At 36.4% G+C, this 23,329-nt stretch overlaps 1 protein-coding gene across 4 annotated transcripts in view; it reads right to left on the bottom strand.

Annotated features, from left to right (window-relative positions):
• The window catches only part of LOC111800369 (tRNA/rRNA methyltransferase (SpoU) family protein), a 40,606-nt gene that overhangs the window by 9,637 nt on the left and 7,640 nt on the right, over window positions 1–23,329 (bottom strand). For all 4 annotated transcript variants that reach the window (XM_023684025.2, XM_023684024.2, XM_023684026.2 and 1 more), the window contains exons 10-22: window positions 21,404–21,681; window positions 21,169–21,282; window positions 20,572–20,834; window positions 19,475–19,723; window positions 19,141–19,296; window positions 15,610–15,747; window positions 15,129–15,371; window positions 12,938–13,065; window positions 10,514–10,637; window positions 4,520–4,681; window positions 4,282–4,429; window positions 4,063–4,160; window positions 409–570 (exon numbers count right to left, since the gene is read on the bottom strand). In XM_023684025.2, coding sequence (XP_023539793.2) covers window positions 409–570; window positions 4,063–4,160; window positions 4,282–4,429; window positions 4,520–4,681; window positions 10,514–10,637; window positions 12,938–13,065; window positions 15,129–15,371; window positions 15,610–15,747; window positions 19,141–19,296; window positions 19,475–19,723; window positions 20,572–20,834; window positions 21,169–21,282; window positions 21,404–21,681 — 2,263 coding nt within the window. The remainder of the gene's footprint in view (window positions 1–408; window positions 571–4,062; window positions 4,161–4,281; window positions 4,430–4,519; window positions 4,682–10,513; window positions 10,638–12,937; window positions 13,066–15,128; window positions 15,372–15,609; window positions 15,748–19,140; window positions 19,297–19,474; window positions 19,724–20,571; window positions 20,835–21,168; window positions 21,283–21,403; window positions 21,682–23,329) is intronic.

Here is a 23,329-nt window from a genome sequence, read left to right as displayed (position 1 = left end):
CCTATTACAAGCGCACTTGGAATCTAGGACAGGATACGTAGCCCCATTTGGTAAATACAACCATTTTGTAACATGAGGAAGTTTTCCCTAAACTAGTCTAACATAGGAGTAATCAACCTAGCATGCTATTGTCAGCTTTTCAATTCTAGTATTTTGATTCTGACCTAATGTATTGCAGTATGTATCCAATAAAATAATACATAGTTATTTTTAAACAACCCTAACAAAGACTTACGGAAAGTATAAATCATCTTCTAAATCAAATGAAGTTGCCATAAAAATGATGATTCTAAATAAAAAAAATTTAAATGACTCTAAGCTTTATGTATTATTACACGTCTCTTAAGTAATTATAAAAATAAATTAATATATTCACAACGCATAATCTAGAGTCACAAAAATCCATACCACAGAATCAAGGAGTTCAAGCAGAAACAACTTTCCAGATTCAACAGCATCGGAGCGACTCCCATGGTCATTAGACAATCCCACAATACCAGCCAATTCAGCTAGTTTATGAAACAGAACAGCAACTGATACACGTGCATACAATTCTGTATTGATAAACACCTAATCGACCAGATAAAATTACAATGGAGTCAAAGAGAAGGAAGGAAATAACAAATCACAACTTCAATATATGATGCTAAGCTAGCATTGAGGTCTTATTATCTAAACCCAATTGCATAGGTTAACTTTTAATTATGAGTATTTTTTTTTAACGAGAAACGGAACTTTCATTGAATAAATGAAAAGAGACAAATTCTCTAGAGATACTAACACCACAAGTGAGTGAAGAAAAGAACAAAACGGATAACGGATAACAAAAAGAATATAAACATGCCCCAATAATGAACTAAGAAACTGAAAAGAACAAGGTTGCGAATTTGAGCCCCAAACCAATCTTGAAATGCTAAACCCCACAACTCTTGGTGTGTTATTATGCCATAGCAAAATGGGGTGGTTGAGAGAAAAATTGACACCTTTTAAACACTACCCCCCAAGCCTTGCTTATTCACAGAAACATGCTTGACTTACAGGGAAGAGGTTCTTACTACAACACATGATTAATTGTCAAATATTATAAGCTCAATGGAAGCCTTCAACCAATTTCATCCTCACTTTTGAAAATCAAATTGTCTCACACCTCACATATTTGAGTGTGTAACCTTTGTCCATGTACACAACGCTCAAATATGCAAACTCGATCCAAGAGTAATACAATGTGTCAGGTATTCTTCGACCACAAAGAGGTACAAATGTTACAACCCTACATATAGGAAGTCTTACCTTCAATTGATATGACATTCACCAAGCATAAATGGTATATCTTTAAAGAATCTCTTGAGAGGGAAAACGTAGTGATTGAAGCAACACTGGTACCAATAGATGATAGATCAATAACTCTCCGAAAATCCACTAGAGAATGCACAAAAAGAACCTTATACCACCTATCAAACTATATCTGTCGTGAAAGACTATTCCTTTCACATAAGAGTTTCATTGTGAGTCTAAATCCTATTGATAATACCTATCAATGTTTCTGAAGCTTTGTCCAAAATAGAATAGCATGATGCTACGAGAAAAGAAATGCATGCTCAAGAAAATAATAATACGTGAGAAGTTGTGAACAAACCAAGAGGAAAAAAATATAGTTCTGCGCAAATGGTTGTTCACAATAAAGTACAAGGGACAGAAAGTTGGGAAGGTAGAAGGTAAGATTGGTAGCTAAGGAATATACTCAAACTTACAGAATAGGCTTCCAGGAGATGTTTGCTCCAGTTGCAAAGATGAACAACGTAGAATACTGTTATCTTTGGCTGCCAACTTAAATTGGCAGCTCTCACAAAACGATATGAAGAATGCACCCTTTCACGGCATTTAAATGAAGAACTCTATATGAGCCTTCCTCCCGAATTTGTAACTCAAGAGGTAAAGAGTGTACACTAAGAAAATCCCTATATGGACTAAGAAGATTCATGAAGGTAATGAAAAATGAGGGCATAAAGCAAACTCAAGCAGATCACACTCTCCTTATCAAGTACTCGGAATCGAAGGGAGTTACAGTACTTCTAGTATATGAAGATGATATCATAGTCACCGGAGATAAGGAAGAAAAAAATATTGAACTTAGAAGAAAATTGATGAGAGAACTTGAGATCAAAGAACTTATAAAAATATGGGATAGAGTTACTCAGCTCACGGCAATGTTCATATCTTAACAAAAACATGTGATAGATTTATCGATGAAAACAGAAAATAGTAGATGTAGACCTTTACCGACGTTAATGGATCCATATAAGAAATTGGAAGAGGTAAAAGAACTTACAATGGATAAGAACATGTGCTAGAGGCTAGTGGGGACGCTGACATATCTAGCTCACACTCGGCCTGGCTTAGCACACTCAATTAGTGTAATTAACCAATTTATGCATGACCCAAAGCAACAAATATAGTGTTACATTACCTAAAAGGGACTTCAGGAAAAAGAATCTTATTTAAATGGAACAATTCCTTTGCCTTGGAAGCTTATACAGATGCTAACTATGCCAGATTAATAGTGGACAAAAGATCTACCATGGGGTAATTTACCATGGAAGAGTAAAAAACAAATTGTGGTGGCTAGATTATCTACTGAATTGGAGTTCCGAGCTATTGCACAAGAGTAATGCGAACACTTATGGTTGAAGATAATCCTTGATAACTTATATATTAAAGGAGAAGTTATGATAAGTCGTACTATGACAACAAATCAGCCATTAATATTGCATAATCCTATCCAACATGATAGGACAAAATATACTGTACAAAATATACTGTAATTGATTGACATTTTATTAAGGAGAAATGGGAGAAGAGGATAGTATGTATTAGTTATGTGCCCTTACAACTTTTACAACTTCACTTGGTAGATGTGCTAACAAAAAACTTCAGACCTTAATGTTCCATGAGTTAGTATCCAAACTGAGAATAGATGAAACTGAGAATAGATGATAGGGGAAATGTTGAAGGAATTGTCTTAAATTAAGGAATACTTAGGTAATTATTAACCTTAATTTTAGAAATATTTTTGTAATCCTATTAAATAAAGGAATTAGTTAACTTCCCTATTTTTCTGTATTATGAATATCTTGGGATTTAGTTGGTTTTTTTTTTTATTGTTATAATGCACAAGTACTTTTCTAAGAACAATAAGATAAGTAAGCAAAATAATTTACACTTGCAACAGCATCTTTTCCATAAACCGCCACATGACTAAATCATTTAATCCCAATACTCCTAAAGTGTAACCTAAAATTTGCTCAAACCTTGCAATAAGCAAACACAATAACCTCCTTCAGTTATGAGGTATGTGGAAGCGAAAAATATCTGCCATTCTTGGAAGGAGAGTCATTTCCAAATCAAAGAGAGTAGTGCTGAAGTACAATATTACCAGAAACTTCTTTGTTCTATCTGATCAACAAACTTTCCAAAATCTTGAGCTTCTCCATGAAGGTAAAACCCAACCGGTGCACATTACAATTATCCCACAATCTTGCTAATGGTAAGAAAGGAAGGAAGAGCACAAGAGATGTGCAACTGAGAATTTTTCACCAAACAATTAGAAAGCTCTAGAGAAGTTGGATTACAAGTACCAAAAGGAAAAGAATAATGGCTCAAGAGACGTGCACTTCTTTGGTTGAAAAAATAAAATACCGGAAAAAGGATATCAACAAAAGTTCCTAAGACACAACTGCAAAAGTAATGCCCCCTCGGAGAGTTTGTTTCCTAAACACTTCCATTTCATATTAACAAGAAACAATTTAAAAAATAATAATAAATAAATAAATAAAACTGCAGTAGTAATACTACTGTAGAATAGATTTGTAATTAACAAGAAACAATTTTAAAAAATAAATAAATGACAGTAGCAGACGTCGAAAGATATTTTTACTGAAGAAAAGCTTATAAATGAGATGTTCCAAGATGGGAAAGATTTAACGTCAAGGTGAATTTTGTATCGAGTTAATAGGGAATTATTTAACTTTAAACTATATGAATGTTAGCAGATGTAAGACTTACTTCAGTGAGCTCAGGGTCTGGACTTCCAGCCAATAATGATACTTCAGTTCGTGCATCATAATCAGTTAATTCGGCCTCAAAATCTTCATCAAAAGCAACTGAAAAAGACAATTGTCAAATTGCATGTGATTTCACATTTAAGAGACAGCGTTAACCAGTGAGGAAATTGTATGATATGTTTGATATGAATCACAAATAAGATATGCTATGAAAACATACTAGAACCATATAGTGATAGCAGTTTCAGCTCTTTAACATAATACTTTATGGTCCATGGATGACTGAGCCACATGCCGGTCAAATGTAATGCAGCCAGACGAAATGTTCGAGGACTTTTTGTGCCTTCTTCAAGAATTTTTTCGATGAACTGCAAAAATAAGGATTAAAAACAGTGAGGAGAAAATAAAACTGTGAGAAAGTATGTGTGACCAAAGTGAGAACTTTTCCAGGTACACACCCATTTCAGAGGTCCTGGTTCACCTTCACTTAAATGCATACTCCTTTCAGAAAATGTGGAAGAATGCAGAACAGAAGACAGAAGCGCAGCAATATGTGCAACCCTTCTCTTGTTGCAGCTGACGTGCAATATCCAAGAGGAATGCACCAAACGCCACATCATCTGAAATTATAGAATAAACAAGGTTATGTTGAAATATCATCACTAGCCCAATAGAGTCAAGCCCAATTATTGTATGAGCTCAGTATATTTATTTTAGTAGAGATTTTAGGAGAAATATTCAAATTTGTTAGGTCTAGATTCAAATCGGTTAGGTCTAGATTTAGATTGGTTAAATATAGATTGCTTACTCTTAGTATAAATACCTCTCCACCCTACCTAGGTTATTCATCCAAGAAATCCAAAAACAATAAAAAGCAGTAGTATTCTACAGAGTGTCTTGTATTCTCTTCTCGATTGGTGTTAATAAAGAGTGCGAGTGTTTCCCACAGTGAGTTGTGTTCAACATTTGGTATCAGAGCGAGGTGAGTGTAGGTTATCTGATCTCTTGGAATTCTTAGTATGCTCTGTGGTTGCAGCTCTGTCTGATCTTCCACATCAGAAACGATTTCTTAAGATTAGTAGTGAGTGAGTTTCTTTTGTATCGTGAGAAGTCTGTGACTCTGCAAGTCTTGTGTCAAAAGAACTTGTTTGGTATTACTGAGGTATGGCCAACACGATGGGTGATTTCCAAATCGTTGGAGGAATTAAGAAACTCAACAACAACAACTACAACACATGGGCAACATGCATGATGTCCTATTTACAAGGACAGGATCTTTGGGAGATCGTTGGCGGGTGCGAAACTACGCCGCCAGAGGATGATTCCAACGGCGCCTTGCGCAAATGGAGAATCAAAGCAGGCAAAGCAATGTTTGCCATGAAGACCACAATCGGAGAAGAGATGTTAGAACATATTTGGGATGACAAGACACCGAAAGAAGCATGGGACACGTTCGTGATGTTGTTCTCAAAGAAGAACGATACGAGGCTACAACTTCTGGAGAATGAGTTGTTGTCAATTACACAACGTGATATGACAATTGCTCAGTACTTCCACAAGGTCAAATCAATCTGTCGGGAGATTACTGAACTAGACCCAAAGTCCGCCATTGTAGAATCTCGAATGAAGAGGATTATAATCCACGGATTACGACCGGAATATCGAAGCTTCATTACTGCTGTACAAGGATGGTCCACTCAACCAACACTTGTAGAGTTCGAAAATTTGTTAGCCAGCCAAGAAGCCATGGCTAAACAAATGGGAGGCTTCACATTGAAGGGTGAAGAAGAAGCACTCTACACGAGTGAAAGTCGGAGCAATAATAGGCCGTCTACCAAACGTGGATACAATGGTGACAAAAGAAGCCACCAAGGGATTGCACAACCTGAGAGAGCTCAGAAGAACGACAACAAGAGTTTCCAAAGAACGAGATTTGGTGGTATTTGCTATAATTGCGGGAAAAAGGGCCATATGTCTAGAGATTGTTGGTCCAGGAAAAAGTCCATTGAAAACAATGTGGCAATATCCAAAAAGAAGATAGAAGATGAATGGGATGCAGAGGTACTATGTCCCATAGAAGAAGACGAGCTAGCACTCATGGCGACAATGGAAGACCATATCAACTATGAGAATGACTGGATCGTTGATTCAGGATGTTCAAATCACATGACTGGCGATCAGAGAAAATTGCAAGACAAGAAAGAGTACAAAGGAAGTCGTATGGTACGTACAGCAAATAACACACAGTTATCAATTGCTCAAATCGGCAATACGACAATCATACCTGGCAATAAGTCTGATACAGTGTCGCTACATAATGTTTACCATGTACCGGGTATAAAGAAGAACTTGTTGTCAGTGTCACAACTAACAACATCAGGAAGCTATGTCTTATTTGGGCCAGAAGATGTAAAAGTTTATCAAGATGTTAAGATAATAGGAAAGCCGACAATAGAAGGACGAAGAGTGGAGTCTGTCTACGTCCTATCTGCAGAGTCTGCCTATGTTGACAAGACCCGAAAGAATGAGACGACAGATCTATGGCATGCAAGATTGGGACATATTAGCTACCATAAGTTGAAGCTGATTATGGAGAAATCTATGCTCAAAGGTCTACCTCAACTTGAAGTCAAAACAGACGTTGTCTGCGCTGGATGTCAATATGGTAAAGCTCATCAATTACCATACAAAGAGTCAAGTTTCAAAGCAAAGAAACCATTAGAGTTAATTCACTCTGATTTGTTCGGCCCAGTCAAACAAGCATCGATCAGCGGAATGCGGTATATGGTGACATTTATTGACGATTACTCAAGATATGTGTGGATTTTCTTTATGAAAGAAAAGTCTGACACGTTCTCAAAGTTTCAAGAATTCAAGATGATGGTCGAAGGAGAAGTAGGAGCGAAGATCCGTTGTCTACGTTCAGACAATGGCGGAGAATACACGTCAGATGAGTTCGATCAATATTTACACGAGTGTGGGATACGACGTCAATTTACATGTGCCAACACGCCACAACAAAATGGTGTAGCAGAAAGAAAGAATCGACACCTTGCAGAAACCTGTCGAAGCATGTTACACGCAAAGAACGTTCCAGGAAGATTTTGGGCTGAAGCTATGCGAACTGCTGCCCATGTGATCAACAAGCTTCCTCAACCAAAGCTAGGGTTCGTCTCACCATTTGAGATACTATGGGATATGAAACCTACAATTAGTTACTTCCGAGTATTTGGCTGTGTTTGCTATGTATTTGTGCCTGACCATCTACGTAGCAAGTTTGACAAGAAAGCAGTCAAGTGTGTATTTGTTGGATACGACAATCAAAGAAAAGGATGGAGGTGCTGTGATCCAACAAGTGGAAAATACTATACATCAAGAGATGTAGTTTTTGATGAAGCATCTACATGGTGGTCCTCGGAGAAGAAAGTCTTACCAGATTCAAACATCGAAGAAATTCTACAACAGAAGCTGGGGGAGCAAACTACACAAATTCAATCAAATGTCGATGCACCTGAAAATCCAAGTGACATTGATATTGACAAGCAAGAGGTGACTCAATCAAGCGAATCTGATAAAAATGAAACGACACATCAACAACTTAGGCGATCAAATAGAATCCGAAGGCCAAATCCTAAGTATGCAAATGCAGCTATTGTAGAAGATAGAGTTTACGAACCAGAGACATATGAAGAAGCATCACAAAACTCGGTTTGGCAGAAAGCGATGGAGGAAGAAATTATAGCCTTGGAGCAGAATCAAACTTGGGAACTAGTGCCAAGACTAGGAGATGTCAAACCCATCTCTTGCAAGTGGGTCTACAAAATAAAGCGTCGACCGGATGGATCAATCGAGAGATACAAGGCTCGACTCGTGGCTCGAGGATTTTCTCAACAATATGGACTAGACTATGATGAAACATTCAGTCCAGTGGCAAAGATTACTACCGTACGAGTCCTGCTAGCACTCGCAGCAAGTAAAGATTGGAAACTGTGGCAAATGGATGTGAAGAATGCCTTCTTGCACGGAGAGTTAGACAGGGAGATTTATATGAACCAACCAAAGGGATTTGAGAGTGCAGCTAATCCTAATTATGTATGCAAGCTTAGAAAAGCTCTTTATGGACTGAAACAAGCACCGAGAGCTTGGTATGGTAAAATTGCTGAATTTCTTACCCAAAGTGGTTATTCAGTTGCGCATGCAGACTCTAGCCTATTCATCAAAGAAAGAGAAGGAAATTTAACAATTGTGTTGGTCTACGTGGACGATTTGATTATCACCGGAGACGATGAAAGAGAAATTTATCAAACAAGAGAAAATTTATCAGTACGCTTTCAGATGAAAGAGCTAGGAGAGCTTAAACACTTCTTAGGCCTAGAAGTTGATCGCACAGATGAAGGACTGTTTCTCTGCCAACAAAAGTATACAAGAGATATGCTTCAGAAGTTCAACATGTTAGAGTGCAAGCAAGTTTCAACACCGATGGAGATAAATGCCAAGATTTGTGCACATGAAGGCAAAGAGTTGAACGATGAAACAACGTACCGACAACTAGTAGGTAGTCTTATCTACCTAACTTTAACTCGACCTGATATCTCTTATGCAGTTGGGGTTATGAGTCGATACATGCAAAGTCCAAAGAAGTCTCATCTGGATGCAGCTCGACGGATCTTGAGATATATCAAAGGTACAATCGACTATGGTCTTTTGTACAAAAGAAGCAAAGACTGCAAGCTAGTTGGATACTGTGATGCTAACTATGCAGGAGACCACGATACTCGGAGGTCAACCACTGGGTATGTGTTCAAGTTTGGTTTGGGAACAATTTCTTGGTGTAGCAAGAGACAACCAACAGTATCATTATCAACTACAGAAGCAGAGTATAGAGCAGCGGCTGGAGCAGCTCAGGAAAGTACATGGCTGAAACTCTTGATGGAAGATTTGCACCAGAAAATTGACTATCCAATATCACTTCTTTGCGACAACCAATCTGCGATTCGCCTTGCAGAAAATCCAGTGTTTCATGCTAGAACAAAGCATGTGGAGGTGCACTACCATTTCATTAGAGAGAAGGTCCTAAAGGAAGAAATCGAGATGCAGCAGATCAAGACAGATGACCAAGTGGCAGACTTGTTTACAAAAGGGCTGAGTACTGGCAAACATGAGAGTTTTCGCTGTCAGCTCAACATGGTGCAGCGAATGAGGACTAGTGCTGAGGGGGAGTGTTGAAATATCATCACTAGCCCAATAGAGTCAAGCCCAATTATTGTATGAGCTCAGTATATTTATTTTAGTAGAGATTTTAGGAGAAATATTCAAATTTGTTAGGTCTAGATTCAAATCGGTTAGGTCTAGATTTAGATTGGTTAAATATAGATTGCTTACTCTTAGTATAAATACCTCTCCACCCTACCTAGGTTATTCATCCAAGAAATCCAAAAACAATAAAAAGCAGTAGTATTCTACAGAGTGTCTTGTATTCTCTTCTCGATTGGTGTTAATAAAGAGTGCGAGTGTTTCCCACAGTGAGTTGTGTTCAACAGGTTACAGAAAACCTTCCACATAACTTCAAGTTCTAATAATCTCTACTTGTTCTCAGTTTATGACGGCAGTTCTATTTTATTTAGTCGGCCCATAATTTATTCCAATCTATAATTTCTTTCTATAAGAAACAACTGCATTAAGGGGAGCTGCAGAAAACCTCTTCAACTTGATATCTATAAGAAAACCTATAGTGGTGAAAGAAGGGGAGCATTTACACAAAGAAATAACCTAAAAAATAACCTAAAAGACGATAGCATCAAAAGAAACGTTCATAAGTGCCCTCTCTTGGTTCCTTGCCATTGATGTTGTCCAAAAGAAAGCCCTCACAAAGTTCATCCAAAGGATTGTTAGAAGTCTGTTATGTTTACAAGATGACTTAGGTATATAAAGTTCTATCCCATATCCTAAGTCTAATATAGTATTTTCTTTTTCTTTTCTTTTTTTTTTTAAAAAAAAAAGTGCTTTTGATCATTTTATCCCATTTCTCATTATATTAATGAAGAGGAAACTAAAGGGTTTTCGATGACAGAATGTGCTTTTGATCGTTCTTTTGAGACAATAGCGTGCATTGATCTTGATTGTAAATGCTTATCTCTTTTAAATTATTATAGTTGCTCTTCTCATTTGTCAAATGGGAGAAGTTTGTTATAACTCCTTTGAATTGAGGTCTTTCACCCCACATCTTTTAAATTTATACATCAATAAATTATTTCATATAAAGAAAATTGAACTAACCATTGAATAAAGTGCACTATGAACCAGTAATCGCAGGGATAAGATTTCTTGGAAGAAAAAAACACCATATAAAGCTCCACAAAGATAAGATAACACAACATTAAGTGCACCTATATCATGGTACAGAATGGAATAATATATGAGATTAGGAACAAAATAGAGAATGTGGTGTTAACCTCTGCATTCACGCCATTACACGATGTAACAAGCAGACCAGACTTTCCCTTGCAAAATAGCCACAAGGTCAATCTAACCAATCTCAGCATGGGTAAAATAGAGCATTCTCCAGCATTCTCGAGGCTGCATATTTAGCAGAATCAATTTGGATGGAAAAGTTATTTCTACAACAAACTAATTCCATTCAATAAATGAACACAAAAAAAATTTCCAAGTGGCACAAAGAGATCTCAAATTGTAAGGAAAAAGAAGTGTCCTAAAGTTTACATCAAGCGCCACAAAAATGAGATTACGCAGAAAAAAATCAAAAGAGGTTTCGACGTTAAAAGACTATTGTTTCTCAGGCTATGGGTTCCAAAAGAAGGCCCTAACAAGTTGCAACCGAAGTATCTTTTTCTCCCTTTTGAGAGCATGACTCCTAACGCTAGTATCATCAACACCACTACCAATAAAGAAAGCCATAACCAATCCAAAAATCTTTCCAAACGCTAGTGGTATCAACACCACTACCAATCGTGCACTTGATCCTAGTGAACATTAATAAGTCTTGAAGTTTACAAATGAAACACCAGGGACCTAAAGAAATATGAAGAGAGGAATTACTAGACAAACAGTATTCATTGGAGATGCCATATTTTGTCATTATCACTTTTCTCAAAAGTCTTTTCTAATAGGGGTGAAATCTCCAAATGCATTCAGTAGGAAAAGAGTAATTCATTGATTTTGAATTTGCTAACCCCAACACAACCCTAACAAAAGGGGAACAGGATCTTAGTCCAATTTACCAAATGACTGCATCCTTTTCGAGCACCGTTCCAAAGAAAGTCCATACAGACACATTTAGTGGAACATGAAACCTCAGAAGCCATGGTAATTCGAACATCGTTCCACAGAAAGTCCATACAGACACATTCAGTGAAACATGAAACCTCAGAAGCTATGGTAAAGAAGAGATAAAATACACAGGAATATGTAGAGAGAGTGAGTTGTGTGTGTGCAACTTAGTATCTAAGGAGTAATCTTGAAAGAATACACTACAATAATCTTTATTATTAAGAAAAACCTTTTTAACAAAAAAAGAACTTGTCACTAATGAAAAGATTTATAAAAAATGTTCAAAGGAACTTCTCTATGATGAAAAGATTTTAAAAAGGTACAATGAAAACAAAATTCCATAGGCGGATTTTGCAGAAACAAAAGTGAGATTGATTGGTCTATAACTATTAATGATCGTTTGGTTGAGGGTTTTAAGAGGAGGGAATGGGTTTTGATTATTTGCCTAGGAATACTTTTTTTCCATGGATTCATTATTAAGCTAGAAACAAGGGTTTTGTTTATCATTCATAAAAGGTAGGCTTGCTGAAATTCTCCCAGGAATGCTTTCCATTTTTTTTATTTGTTACTACTTTCCATTTTCTTCTTCTTCTCTCTCTCTTTTTTTTTTTTTTTTTTTTTTTTTGATCTTTTCCTACTTCCCAAATTCTCCCTCAGGTATGCTTCAATAATTTTTTATTAGCTACTACTTTCCAAGGATCATTAATAATCTTTTATTTATTTGTTACTAATATAAATGTTTACATTGTCTATATTTGGTTATCATTTGATGTGATGGTATTTGATTTTTTAAATATAACATGTATAATTAATTCTTCAATTTGATTATTGTACTAATTATTTAAGATTACACGTTTATATTCAATTATTTGAGAATAATTATTAAGATTGATTGATAAATAAACTCAAAACCTAAAATTTAATGCATATTGTTTTAAATATAGTTATTAATGAATTAAAATTTAATTGGTTAAAACTATTTAAATAACTGGGCTTAATAAAAGTAAACTAACAACAATTAATTATCTAAAATTCACTCATGTAATAAAATTGTTGGATGTAATTGTAGAACCAAACATATGAAATTCCGAAAGCATTCTCATGCAATACGAAACACAGTTATCTTTGATTTCCAGACATCCTATTCCCAAGTATTTTAACAAAACCTCAAACCAAACGACCCCTAACTAATTTCGCCTCTAATCTTTTTGAAATGAGAAATGCATTTTGAAGAATTATGAGTGTTCAAATACATTTTGAAATTCAACAGAATCCATGCAGGTTAGTGCTGAATAGAAAAGTGAATATCTTCTCGAGCAAGATGAAGCAATTCAGCAACTAATTGAGATAGAAACCAGGATTTGACAAAAGGTAAATATAATTTTGACAACCGCAACTCTCATTGCTATAATTTGCTAATGACTGAGAATAAATAACTATAGAACACAAGCAACATTTGGTAAACAGAAACTGACGAATTTGTTCATTACACTATTTCCCGGCAAAAAATATAAAACAACAGGAGCACCCAGTATGGTTATCTATGCACTCAATACTATTGATGACAGGAAGCAAATTTCAGATCTTACCTCTCAACAAGATCACTAAATATCTGTAGAAGAGTTGCCTCAGACAAAAAAGAGTTATTATCCACTAAATTGAGTCCACTTTGAACAGCACGATAGGGAATTGATAAAAGAGACTCTAGGCAAAGCCACTGCATAAGACATGCAGATCAGTCTAAGTCCCACAATGATTCAATCATCATTACATGAACACATGAAATTAAGAAGTATAAGTCTGGAACGGTATGAGACCACAAAGACTGAGTACAAAAACAAATGGTAAGAAACCAAGCTTGATTCATTCAAGGATAGAAGCAGTTTGCTATTTGACATTACCTGAAAGTTGTTCATATAAAGTCAATTTGACTTAACTATTATGGTACAATGTCATATTAAACCAATGGTGAGTGTTGTAGGGCCAAGCCTATTCAGGTTTGAGAATATGTGGTCAATTCATCCTAACTTCAAGGAGTCTTTTTAATCTTGATGAAGTGTGAGAATTGTTGGTAAGTGGGAAGACTTCATTTTATTAAGAAGTTTGGTACAATTTAGGGCATCTTGAAGTATTTGAATATTACGATTTTTGGTGATGTTAAGAGGTGAAGAGCTAAGATTGTGGAAATGGTAAAGGTGGTAGATCAGTTCGAGGAGGAAGGGGTTTTGCCTAGGGATATGACGGAGGAGAGAGCTACTCAAAAGGGAGAGTTGCACTTGAAGGAGAGGGGGGATAATAGCATGAGACAGAAAGCGAAGGTGAAGTGGGCGAAAAGGGGGATGAAAATTCCTCCTACTTCCATAATGTGGCGAAGGGAAGGAGGAACAAGAATTTGACTAAGTTTTTAGTGAAGATGATGGTGTGGTGAGGGAGGATAGAGAAATTGAGGAAGAGAGTACCTCCTTTTTCTCCAAATTATATGGCCCTGGTTGGGTACCTAGACCCTTCTTGGAGGGCCTTGTCTGGTGTCCTATCCTAGTTAGGGAAAAGCACAAGTTAGAAGCCTCTTTTGCCTTAGAGGAGATACGTAAGGTGTCTTTGGCTTTGATAGGAATAAGTCTCCTAGACCGGATGAGTTCACTATGCCATTCTATCAGGATAATTGGGATTGTGTCGAGGAGGAATTGGTGAAAGTTTTTATGGAAATTTTTAAGAGGGGTATTATCGAACCAAGTATGAGTGAGTATGCCTAAGTCCTAAGAAAGACAATGCTTGCTAACAAGGTGAAGGATTTTAGGCCCATTAGTTTCGTCACAAGTTCATAAAAGATCATTGCTAAAACCTTGGCGGTTAGGCCAAGAAAACTTCCTATGACCATTTCTAATTCTCAAGGGGCCTCTATAGCTAGGAGGCAAGGCAAATTTCTCTTCCTTTTTTTTTTAATGGGAAGCCCATGGCGAGAATTTTGCTTCTAGGGAGCTTAGGCAAGGAGGCCCTCTCTCAACCTTTCTGCTTTTTTTTTTTTTTTTTTTTTTTTTTTTTTTTTTTTTTTTTTGTGGTGGATGTTTGAAGTAATATTGTGCCACTCATAGTGAAGACAGAGGTGGTTGAGGGGTTTAAGATGGTGTTTGAGCCCGTCCACTTGTCTCATTTGCAGTTAGCAGATTATACCCTATTTTTTGGATCGGGGCAAGAGAACTATTTTGTTAACCTTAATGGCCCTTTGAAGCCATGTCTGGGTTAAAAGTTAACGGAGGCAAGAGTTCCATCTTTGGTATTGATTATTGCCTTCTAAGCTCCGATCTTGGGCCTCTATGGTTGGTTGTGAGGTGGGTTAGTTTCCATTCTCTTACTTTCAGTGGGTGGAAACTCGAGGAGTATTGCGTTTTGGAACCCGGTTTTGGATAAGAATCAGAGGCATTTGTTTCATTGGAGGAAGGTTTTCTTCTCGAAAGGTGAGGGCTTACTCTTATTCAGTCGATATTGACTGGAACTCTTAGCTATTTTTATCTTTTTAGAACTCTAGGGTCTGTGTGTGATTCCTATCGGAGATTTTCTTTTAATGATCTTGGTTTGATTTTGTTAGATTGGAATCCCTTTGAGTAGTTTACGAGATGTTCATCTTTTATATACAATTCCTTTCCAAAAATGTCATATTAAATCATTTTGATTCTAAAATAGAAAATTTACAAGTACTATTACTAACATTTTTAGGTTAGTAAAATAGTTAATATAGAAACACATATAAAGGATAGACAAATGCAGAGGTTAAAAAACCACCTTCCACTTCAGTAGAACTGCCCTTCTAGATCGAACCAAAACGCCCGCATCAAGTATACCATTTACATGCTGATGAAAAGTAAGAACAAGAGAGTCCAACAATGGTCTTCCTTCTACTCCTTGATTAAGGATTGTACTTCCATCGTGTAGAAATCTTAAAGCCTCAGAAGAAAACTCTAACACGAGCACTTGGAGAACAGAGGCTAGCGCTTCGTATGCTGCAAGACATATTTCTGCTCCATTCTACATTTGAGTAATTGAATTAAGTATAAGGTTTACGCTTTTGTTTTTCTTTCCAGATACGAAAACGATTTTATACTGAAAATGTGCAAAGTACTAAAAGATCAACATGAAACTTTTGTAATGATACAAGGTTTTCTACAAGAACAGACATTTTTAAGTTTTTCATCATAATATAAATAGGAAAAAAAAACTTAGCATCTTACTGAACAAGAAAAAAACCATGAAATTGTCGTTATACCTCTGAGTGATAAACTGGAGATGAAACAGTCTTCGACAAAAACATCAATAAAAATTCGATACCAGAATTATTTGAATAAGGGATTCTAAACTGTCTGCAACATGACAAGACAGATGCAACAGCCTTCACTGATGTTACCTGTCCATTCATACAAAGGAAGGGTACAAACATTCATCAGTATAATCTAACAAATTTTGAAACCAGTAAAGTAAATAAAATTTAATACTCTCCCAAATAAAAAGGAAGGGAATGAAGCAATAATGAACATAAACTATATTGTATGACATTTCAAGATTATTAAATAAAGAATAATAGCCACAAACCAACTTCCCCACTGAACGGCAGTAAGTTCCTTTATTTCAGTTTCATAGGAGCAAAAAGTTGGGGAGAAAAATGGGGAAAGAGGGAGTAGGAACTATTTTATCGCAGAAGCAAAGACCCATTACGCTTTTCAATCAAGCTTAATCTACAAGGCTCGAGTTGAATCCATTTATGAGAGAGATCTCAAGGCAATCGTTTTGGCAGTTAGAAAGTGGACATTATCTATTGGGATAAAAGTTCACAGTATTAACTGATCAACGAGCCTTCAAGCATCTTCTGGAGCAAAGAGAGATTCAACCTAGAGTACCAAAAATGGCTATCTACATTGTTGGGATATGATTTTAAGATCAAATATAACTCTAATCAGTTGAAAAAAGCAGCAGACGCCCTATCTCAAATATCCCATGGAGCTGAGTTGTTGGCTATTACCATACCAAGTATCATATATGTGAACATACTGCAGCAAGAAAATATAAATGAAGCCAAATTAAAGAAAATTGTGGAAGAGTTTTAGCTTGATCCCAAAACCACTTTAAATATTCTGTACAGCAAGGTCGATTGTTATATAAAGGAAGAATGGTGATAAAATCACTCATTCCCACTATTCTACGTTACTTTTCATGATTCAGCAATGGGAGGGCATTCTGGATTTTTGTGTACCTACAAGAATCTCGCATGAGAGTTATTTTGGAGAACATGAAGGCCAATGTTGAGAAATGCTCAGTATGTCAACATAATAAGGCAGGATCTGTGTATTCTGCTGGGTTATTACAACCACTGCTAGCTCTGGATAGAGTTTGGGAGGACAGAACTATGGATTTCATTGAGGGCCTTCCGATTATGTATGGGCATTTCCTTACTCCTAAACATCCATTCTCAACTAAAGAAGTAGTTGCACTATTCATCAGATTGCAACGCTTCCTCGGTTCCCTTACTCCATAGTGTTGGATCGGGGCAATATTTTCTTCAATCATTCTGGAATGAACTTTTTAATACAAGGAACACATTTTTTTTATCCCAGAAAGAAGCTCCAACTTAATTCAAACAATTGAAGTCCAATTCTTTTCTCCGGAGCACAAGTACAAAGACCTATTATCCAGCAGCTCAACTTGAATAATAGCTAATCAGAAGATAACAATGAAGTCAAAGTAAATCCGAGAAAAAGGAAACAGCGAACTACAAGAGAAGTAAATAACTTGTTTGTATCAACGGTGAAAATGTGGACACCTAAGAACTGAATGCCAGAGCAAATTAATCGGATCGCCAACTGTTGCTTCTTTGACAAATCATATACGTTTTTATTTAGGCATCTTCTTTTTTGGTTGCCTCCTGGGAACCGTGTTCTTCATCCCTATGACGAAAAGAAGAACATCAATATGTGCACTGTGCTGCAAGAAATTACCAAGCAGGCTACTTAGAGAAGGCTTCTAGGGTCTATAGTTGAAAAAATCATAAAGAACCAGAGTGATAATGGCCAATCATGGTTAAAGAAGAGCATGGCATTTCATCATCAGCCAGACGGGAAATAGAAGGTTAATAAATGCAAGAAACTTACTTACGTTGCTTTGTGGGGAACAACCCAAGAAGTGGGAACAATGGATTCTTTGAGTGGAATATTGGTACAATACTACGTATCATGTATCAACTAACACTACTTTTAATATCATGATCTCATATGAGGACATGAAGATGACTAACTACTCACTGGAACAACAGTTAATTGATCATGATTTGGCCTTGTTGGTCTTAATCGCACACCTCTGAGTTGCACAAGATAGAATGAAGAAGTATGCAGTTCGTAAAAAACGAGAATATTATTTGAAGTGGGGGATATGGTGTACTTGAAGATTAGGCCCTACTGACGGAAATTGTTGTCCCAAAAATGTTGTGAGGACCTAGCACCCTAGGTCTTTTTTTATCAGAAACAAATTTGATTGATGTATGAAATTACAAACGAAGGACAAAACCCAAATCCAAAGGAGTTAAAAAGGGATTTCAATTGGTCAAATGTGTAGAGAGACAGTAAGAACTATAAAATGAAGAATATTTGCACCAGGACGTAGCAAGAAAGATAATTTATTCAAAGAAACGATCAAAACAACTTTCCTTTTCATTGCAAAGACGGTTGTCCTTTCATTCCAAGTGATAATTAAGCAAGCCCAAATGATATGCATCCATAAGACTTTAATCGTTGGAAAAAAGGATGTCCAATGAAAACATAAATAAGGAGGTTGTTGATCTCATTAGGAAAGGCAGTAGACCAACGGCAGGAGGCGAAGAGCTCCTTCCAAGACTTGACAGAAAAATGGCACAAGATGAACAGATGGCTTTGAGTGGAGTGTAGACCCCATGGATGTACTTAACTTATTGGAACACAGATTTACACTAGGAAGAGTGGCTTGTGCAGTGGAAAGGATAGCAACAGTGTGATGCTACATGGGAAGAGACGAATTTCATAAAATGACTGTTTTCAGATTTCCACCTAGAGGACAAGGTGTATTTTTGACCCGGGGGACCTCCCATTATGCATGCATATCAGAGAAAGTGGCAAAAGGGAAAGTAAGGAGATGTAGTTAGAACGGGACCGTAAGGGATTGTGCATCTGTTGCACGGTCAAGGTGGGACGGGTTTTAGTAGGGATTTTGGTGTTTTGTTGGGAGTGTGGAATTTTGTGGACAGTTGTGTCTAGAGGATGGATCTCCACCTCTCTGAAACAGCTAGTGTTTTGGATGTATTTTTCCTTGTGTTTCTTAATCTTGGTAATACAATCGGCTGCAACCCCACTGTATATTGAAGAACTATAAATATATCAGTTGTTTGTGTTTTTCTACATGATTACAGATTATAGGGGTTAGATACCTAACAAAATCCTCTCCATCAAAGCTAGGCCCGTATTAATCAGTGTACAATAATTTATAGAGGAATACAAACGATTTCATGTGTAAAAAGTCTACAAGAACTCTAAAGAACTAAGTTTAAGCTCAGATAAAGAAATATATTAGTATCATAAATTCATTTATTCAATGAAAAGTTTTTTTCTTGTTCAAAGTCCACATAAATGGAAATGGTGTAGACCCAATAATCAAGTAACTGCATCATGCATGTCCAGGCCTCTAGACCCTGTAATCTTATTTATTAGATTCTGATAGCCACATCAATAGAAAGGATAAAATCCACAACTTAAGAGCTAAAGCGAATTGAAGATCATACAGCTAGCAGAACGGAAGTAGCAATAGAGGATGGTAACCGACGTTGACTGGGGCCTCCAAGTTTCCCTTTCACAGAACCTGGTAAAATTGTCTCATCTGACTTGACTTCGGACCAGAATATGGAACAAGACACGGCAGCAAAAGAAACCAACTCTACCTGAAAGCCAAAAAGTACATACATGTAGTAATTAGTAGGTTTTGCTCCATAAAAGGAAAACCTCGGAGGTATTTTTGAACAAGAAACAAAGTCTTATTGATTAATGAAAAGGGAAGTGTTCAAAGATACAAACTCCCAAAGGAAACCCCTTGAGATAAGTGCAACTGACTTCCAATACCTGTAGAGACGAAAAAAGGTTGGGAAGTTTTTGGATCAAGATAGTTGGTTCTGCATAACTCCGACAGTCACTTGGCTGAGACAAGGTAAACTCATCCTTGGATTCATATTTGAAGTTGCAATGAGAAATTTTCTCCTCAACTAATTGAAGTTCTTGAACCAAGCTCATGATAAGTATTAGAAACTTCACACGTATACCTTCCACATCACTCTTCTGTTTGCAAATATTTACACCACGGTTGAGAATAAACTACACAAGATAATACAGATGACATCAAAACTTTCATCCAACAAAGGAAATGTAAGTACAAAACAATGAGCAGGTGCACACAGACAGGAGCCTCTGGGCAGAACAGTGAAAGGCAAGCCTAGTGAACAAGTACAAAGCAGAAATTACGAGAGGCAAATACAACTTCAAGAAAGGAGGATATATAAGGCACCATCAAAGGATCAGATTTCCTTCTCTCTCTCTCAATATTTTTACGATAATCTAACATCTAGTAATGTAATTCAGTATGGTAACACTGTCATATTATCTTAAAACACAAAGTTTAACCATAGTTATGAAGATGAGATTTACTTCCAACTAGACTGAAAAAGAATTTACAATGAATTTTGTTATTAAAATTGTCCACAAAAAAAAGCAAAGAACGGTTGCAAATATTTGGTGGTATTTTAGACACAAAATTCTTTTGTAATAAAAGTGGTTTCATGATACAATTGGAAAACTTTCTTTTAGTTGTTCTGGGGAGAGGTATCCCTCTTCCCCTGGCCCCAAGGCAGTTTTTTCCTTTTTGTCAGTTATAAACATATTCTAAGCTTTCTTATAAAGAAAAAACAAAAAATGAAGCCAGTCCAGGCATATCATTATAAACTCAAATTTTCTCCATTTACTATAAATAATAATAATAATAATAATAATAATAACAATATGTATATCTTTATTTTAGATCTTCTAGAATAAATTTCTCATCGCAATTAACAAGTGGTTTCCTATTCTCCATTGAAGGTATTATATGTCTACGTTCCTAAGAAATGTATCTCAAAAGTAAACTCATTCATTATAAAGATAATAGAAAAAAGAAATTAATGATGAACCGTCAGTATAGGTATTAAATGATGTTCCTCCTTGACTGCAAGGAAAACCACTCTTGCCCATCGTTTTGCCTCAGATTCCCATGCTTCCAACTCTTCATCATCGTAAGTAACAGAAGCATCGGATGAATGATTATGACTAGTAAATCTTTTAGGAAACTCAATAAGACTCTTCATAAACTTTGTCTCAGTACTGCAGCAACTGCCACTACAGCACTTCTTACCACACCCTAAGAGCCAATTTTGCATTTTTCCCCTTAAGCAACCTAGAAAAGAAAGAGGCAGAGATAAGAATACGCCACAAAAAGCAGATGAAAGACAATTATAGTGTCCTCAACACTGAGATGAACAAGGAAATGCACATAAAACTACTGACTTTACCATATATGTTTGATTTTATCATATAAATGCAAGCTCAATTTAAAAGCAATAATGTATACAAGGATATAAACCCAAAAAGGAAGTCATATAACATAACATATTTTACCATACACGTTTGGTTCTAGCAAATATCACAGGAAGCACTGAATAACAGTAAGAATGGGTACAAGAAATTAGGCAGAAGAGATGTAAGCATAAAGTGAAGAAATTATCTCTCACCTCCATAGTCAGTAGCCTCTCGTGGTAGTGCTGAAATAAAATGCAGAACAGCCTCAAAAGCCAAGTCCGATGTACATAAGACAGAAGCAGCAGCCTCCAGAGCTTTTGCACAAACTAACACCCATGAATGTGAAATGGTTATTCACTCTTTGACTATCTACGGATTTGAGTTTCAATTTTCAACCATTAAGGAAAAACATGAATGACAATTTAACCATATGAAATAACCATAAACCTTGAATGCGATAACTAGGATTGAAGTGTTGTTTGCTGTTCTCAACCACAAATCTCAGATCATCAAGCAATTCCATTTTGCACCCCAGAGAATAATCTATCAAATCTCCTTGGGCTGACAGTGAAGAACCATCAAAGCACTCTCCTTCACTATTGTTGCCGAGTCCAAATACTGAAGCAGCTGAAGCAATGCATTCAGATAGGCTGATCAACCCAACTCGACCAAGTGATTTCTTCCTGGCCAACGATGTGAGCTGCTGCAAAAATACCACTCTCGTCCTACATTTATATTGAATATAAAACATGTAAACAATCACATCAAATCTCTAAACAAACTTGGTGACAAAAATACCCAAACAAATGGTGATTATCATGAGGAATTTTTCAAAATAGAATACAACGTCTGTTATTAGGATTTGGTCTGAATGCAAACATTAACTTATAATTTTGATAAAAAATTTACTTGAATTTAAAAGTTACCATTAATTATGACAACTTTGTTTGTCTCTCTGACTCGTCCTAGTTTTAGGTGGGATCTATCCTTTTTCAAGGAGATACAAAACTTTTTCATTATAAAAAAATGGCTCAAAAGATGCGAACTCCACGTGGGAGTAATAAAAAACAAGAAAGTATAAAGAAAAAGATTACGAAGGAAAAATAAAAGCATGCCAAAATAAAATAAAAACAAATAACGAAATCTAAGCAACAGGCTTGGAGAGAGAACACCATGAGGAAGACTTCAGCTTGGCAGATTCAAAATAAACAAGTCAAGGAAGAAACTTGGCTTAAAACAATCGTTGGTTCCTTTCTATCCACCCCATCCTTTAAAAGTGTACTAAAAGCAATGACTCAAAAGCCGATATGTATATCCCAGAAAACCAAAACTAACTTGCTGAAAGAAAAGAGCTCAAAATGCTTCCAGATTCTGGAAAAGGTCAACCAAGGGAATCTTAAAGTAGAACCATGATTTCTGGTCTTATGCCAATCAAAAGGAGAACGAATCCCAAGACATCAACAAACTGTGATTTAGATACTGAATTCCAGCGCACAAAATGAGATATCTTTCCACCTTCTTTGCCTTTCCAAAAGAAAATAGAGACAAACCGATCCAACTCCAAGCTCACCTTGCTTTCAATCCACGAAATTAGGGAACCTCCCAAATGGCCAAAGGATACCGCATGAACCCAATTAATACCTTTAAAACCCATAAAGGTTTTACAAGCTTTTGAGCTACTGATGACAAATTGAAATCTTGAATCATTACTGCCAGCACATATGCTTTGCAAAAAATCTTCAGATAACTTTCTTGGATCTATCCCCCAAACCCATGGTGTTCCATGAAAAGGTTTTCACAGTATATCAAAGATGACCACTGACCTTGATCAAAGCATAAAAATTATGAAAACCTGAATGTGATGTAGATAGAAATCATTGTTTGTAGCCTGTTTTCCTGTTGGTACAATAATTTCATAAACATTCTGCTTATAATTGCAAATGGGCTGACAGTCAATTCCCAAGCTACAAACTCAAAATCGATTCATTATCTGAGTCTATAACACAGTTGGGAATCATTTCTTACGATACACAACTAAAGAGGAATTGGAGTAAGATAAACCACCAATACTTCAACCGATTCTATAACTAAAGCTGATGGGTTACTATAAACTTAATTACATCGATACTTCATCCGACACTGTACCCACCCCATCCCTAAATCTGTCTCGTATTATCATCGTCTGACCCTACGTACTTTGCAACCCCATCTCCTCACATTTCCTTCTTCTTTTTCTTCTTATTATTTCTTTAGTTATAACTTGAGCTTGTTAATCCTCCCCAAATCGTCATATTTTTGCCGACGCCACTCACGTATTGTTGAAGCCTCTTTCAACTTTGGACACCTTCGACAATGGTACCACTCACCAAAACT

The sequence above is a fragment of the Cucurbita pepo genome, chromosome 8, assembly GCF_057944985.1.
Source record: "Cucurbita pepo subsp. pepo isolate OVF chromosome 8, ASM5794498v1, whole genome shotgun sequence".
Taxonomy (NCBI): Eukaryota; Viridiplantae; Streptophyta; class Magnoliopsida; order Cucurbitales; family Cucurbitaceae; genus Cucurbita; species Cucurbita pepo.
This window is presented reverse-complemented; position numbering and strand designations above follow the sequence as displayed.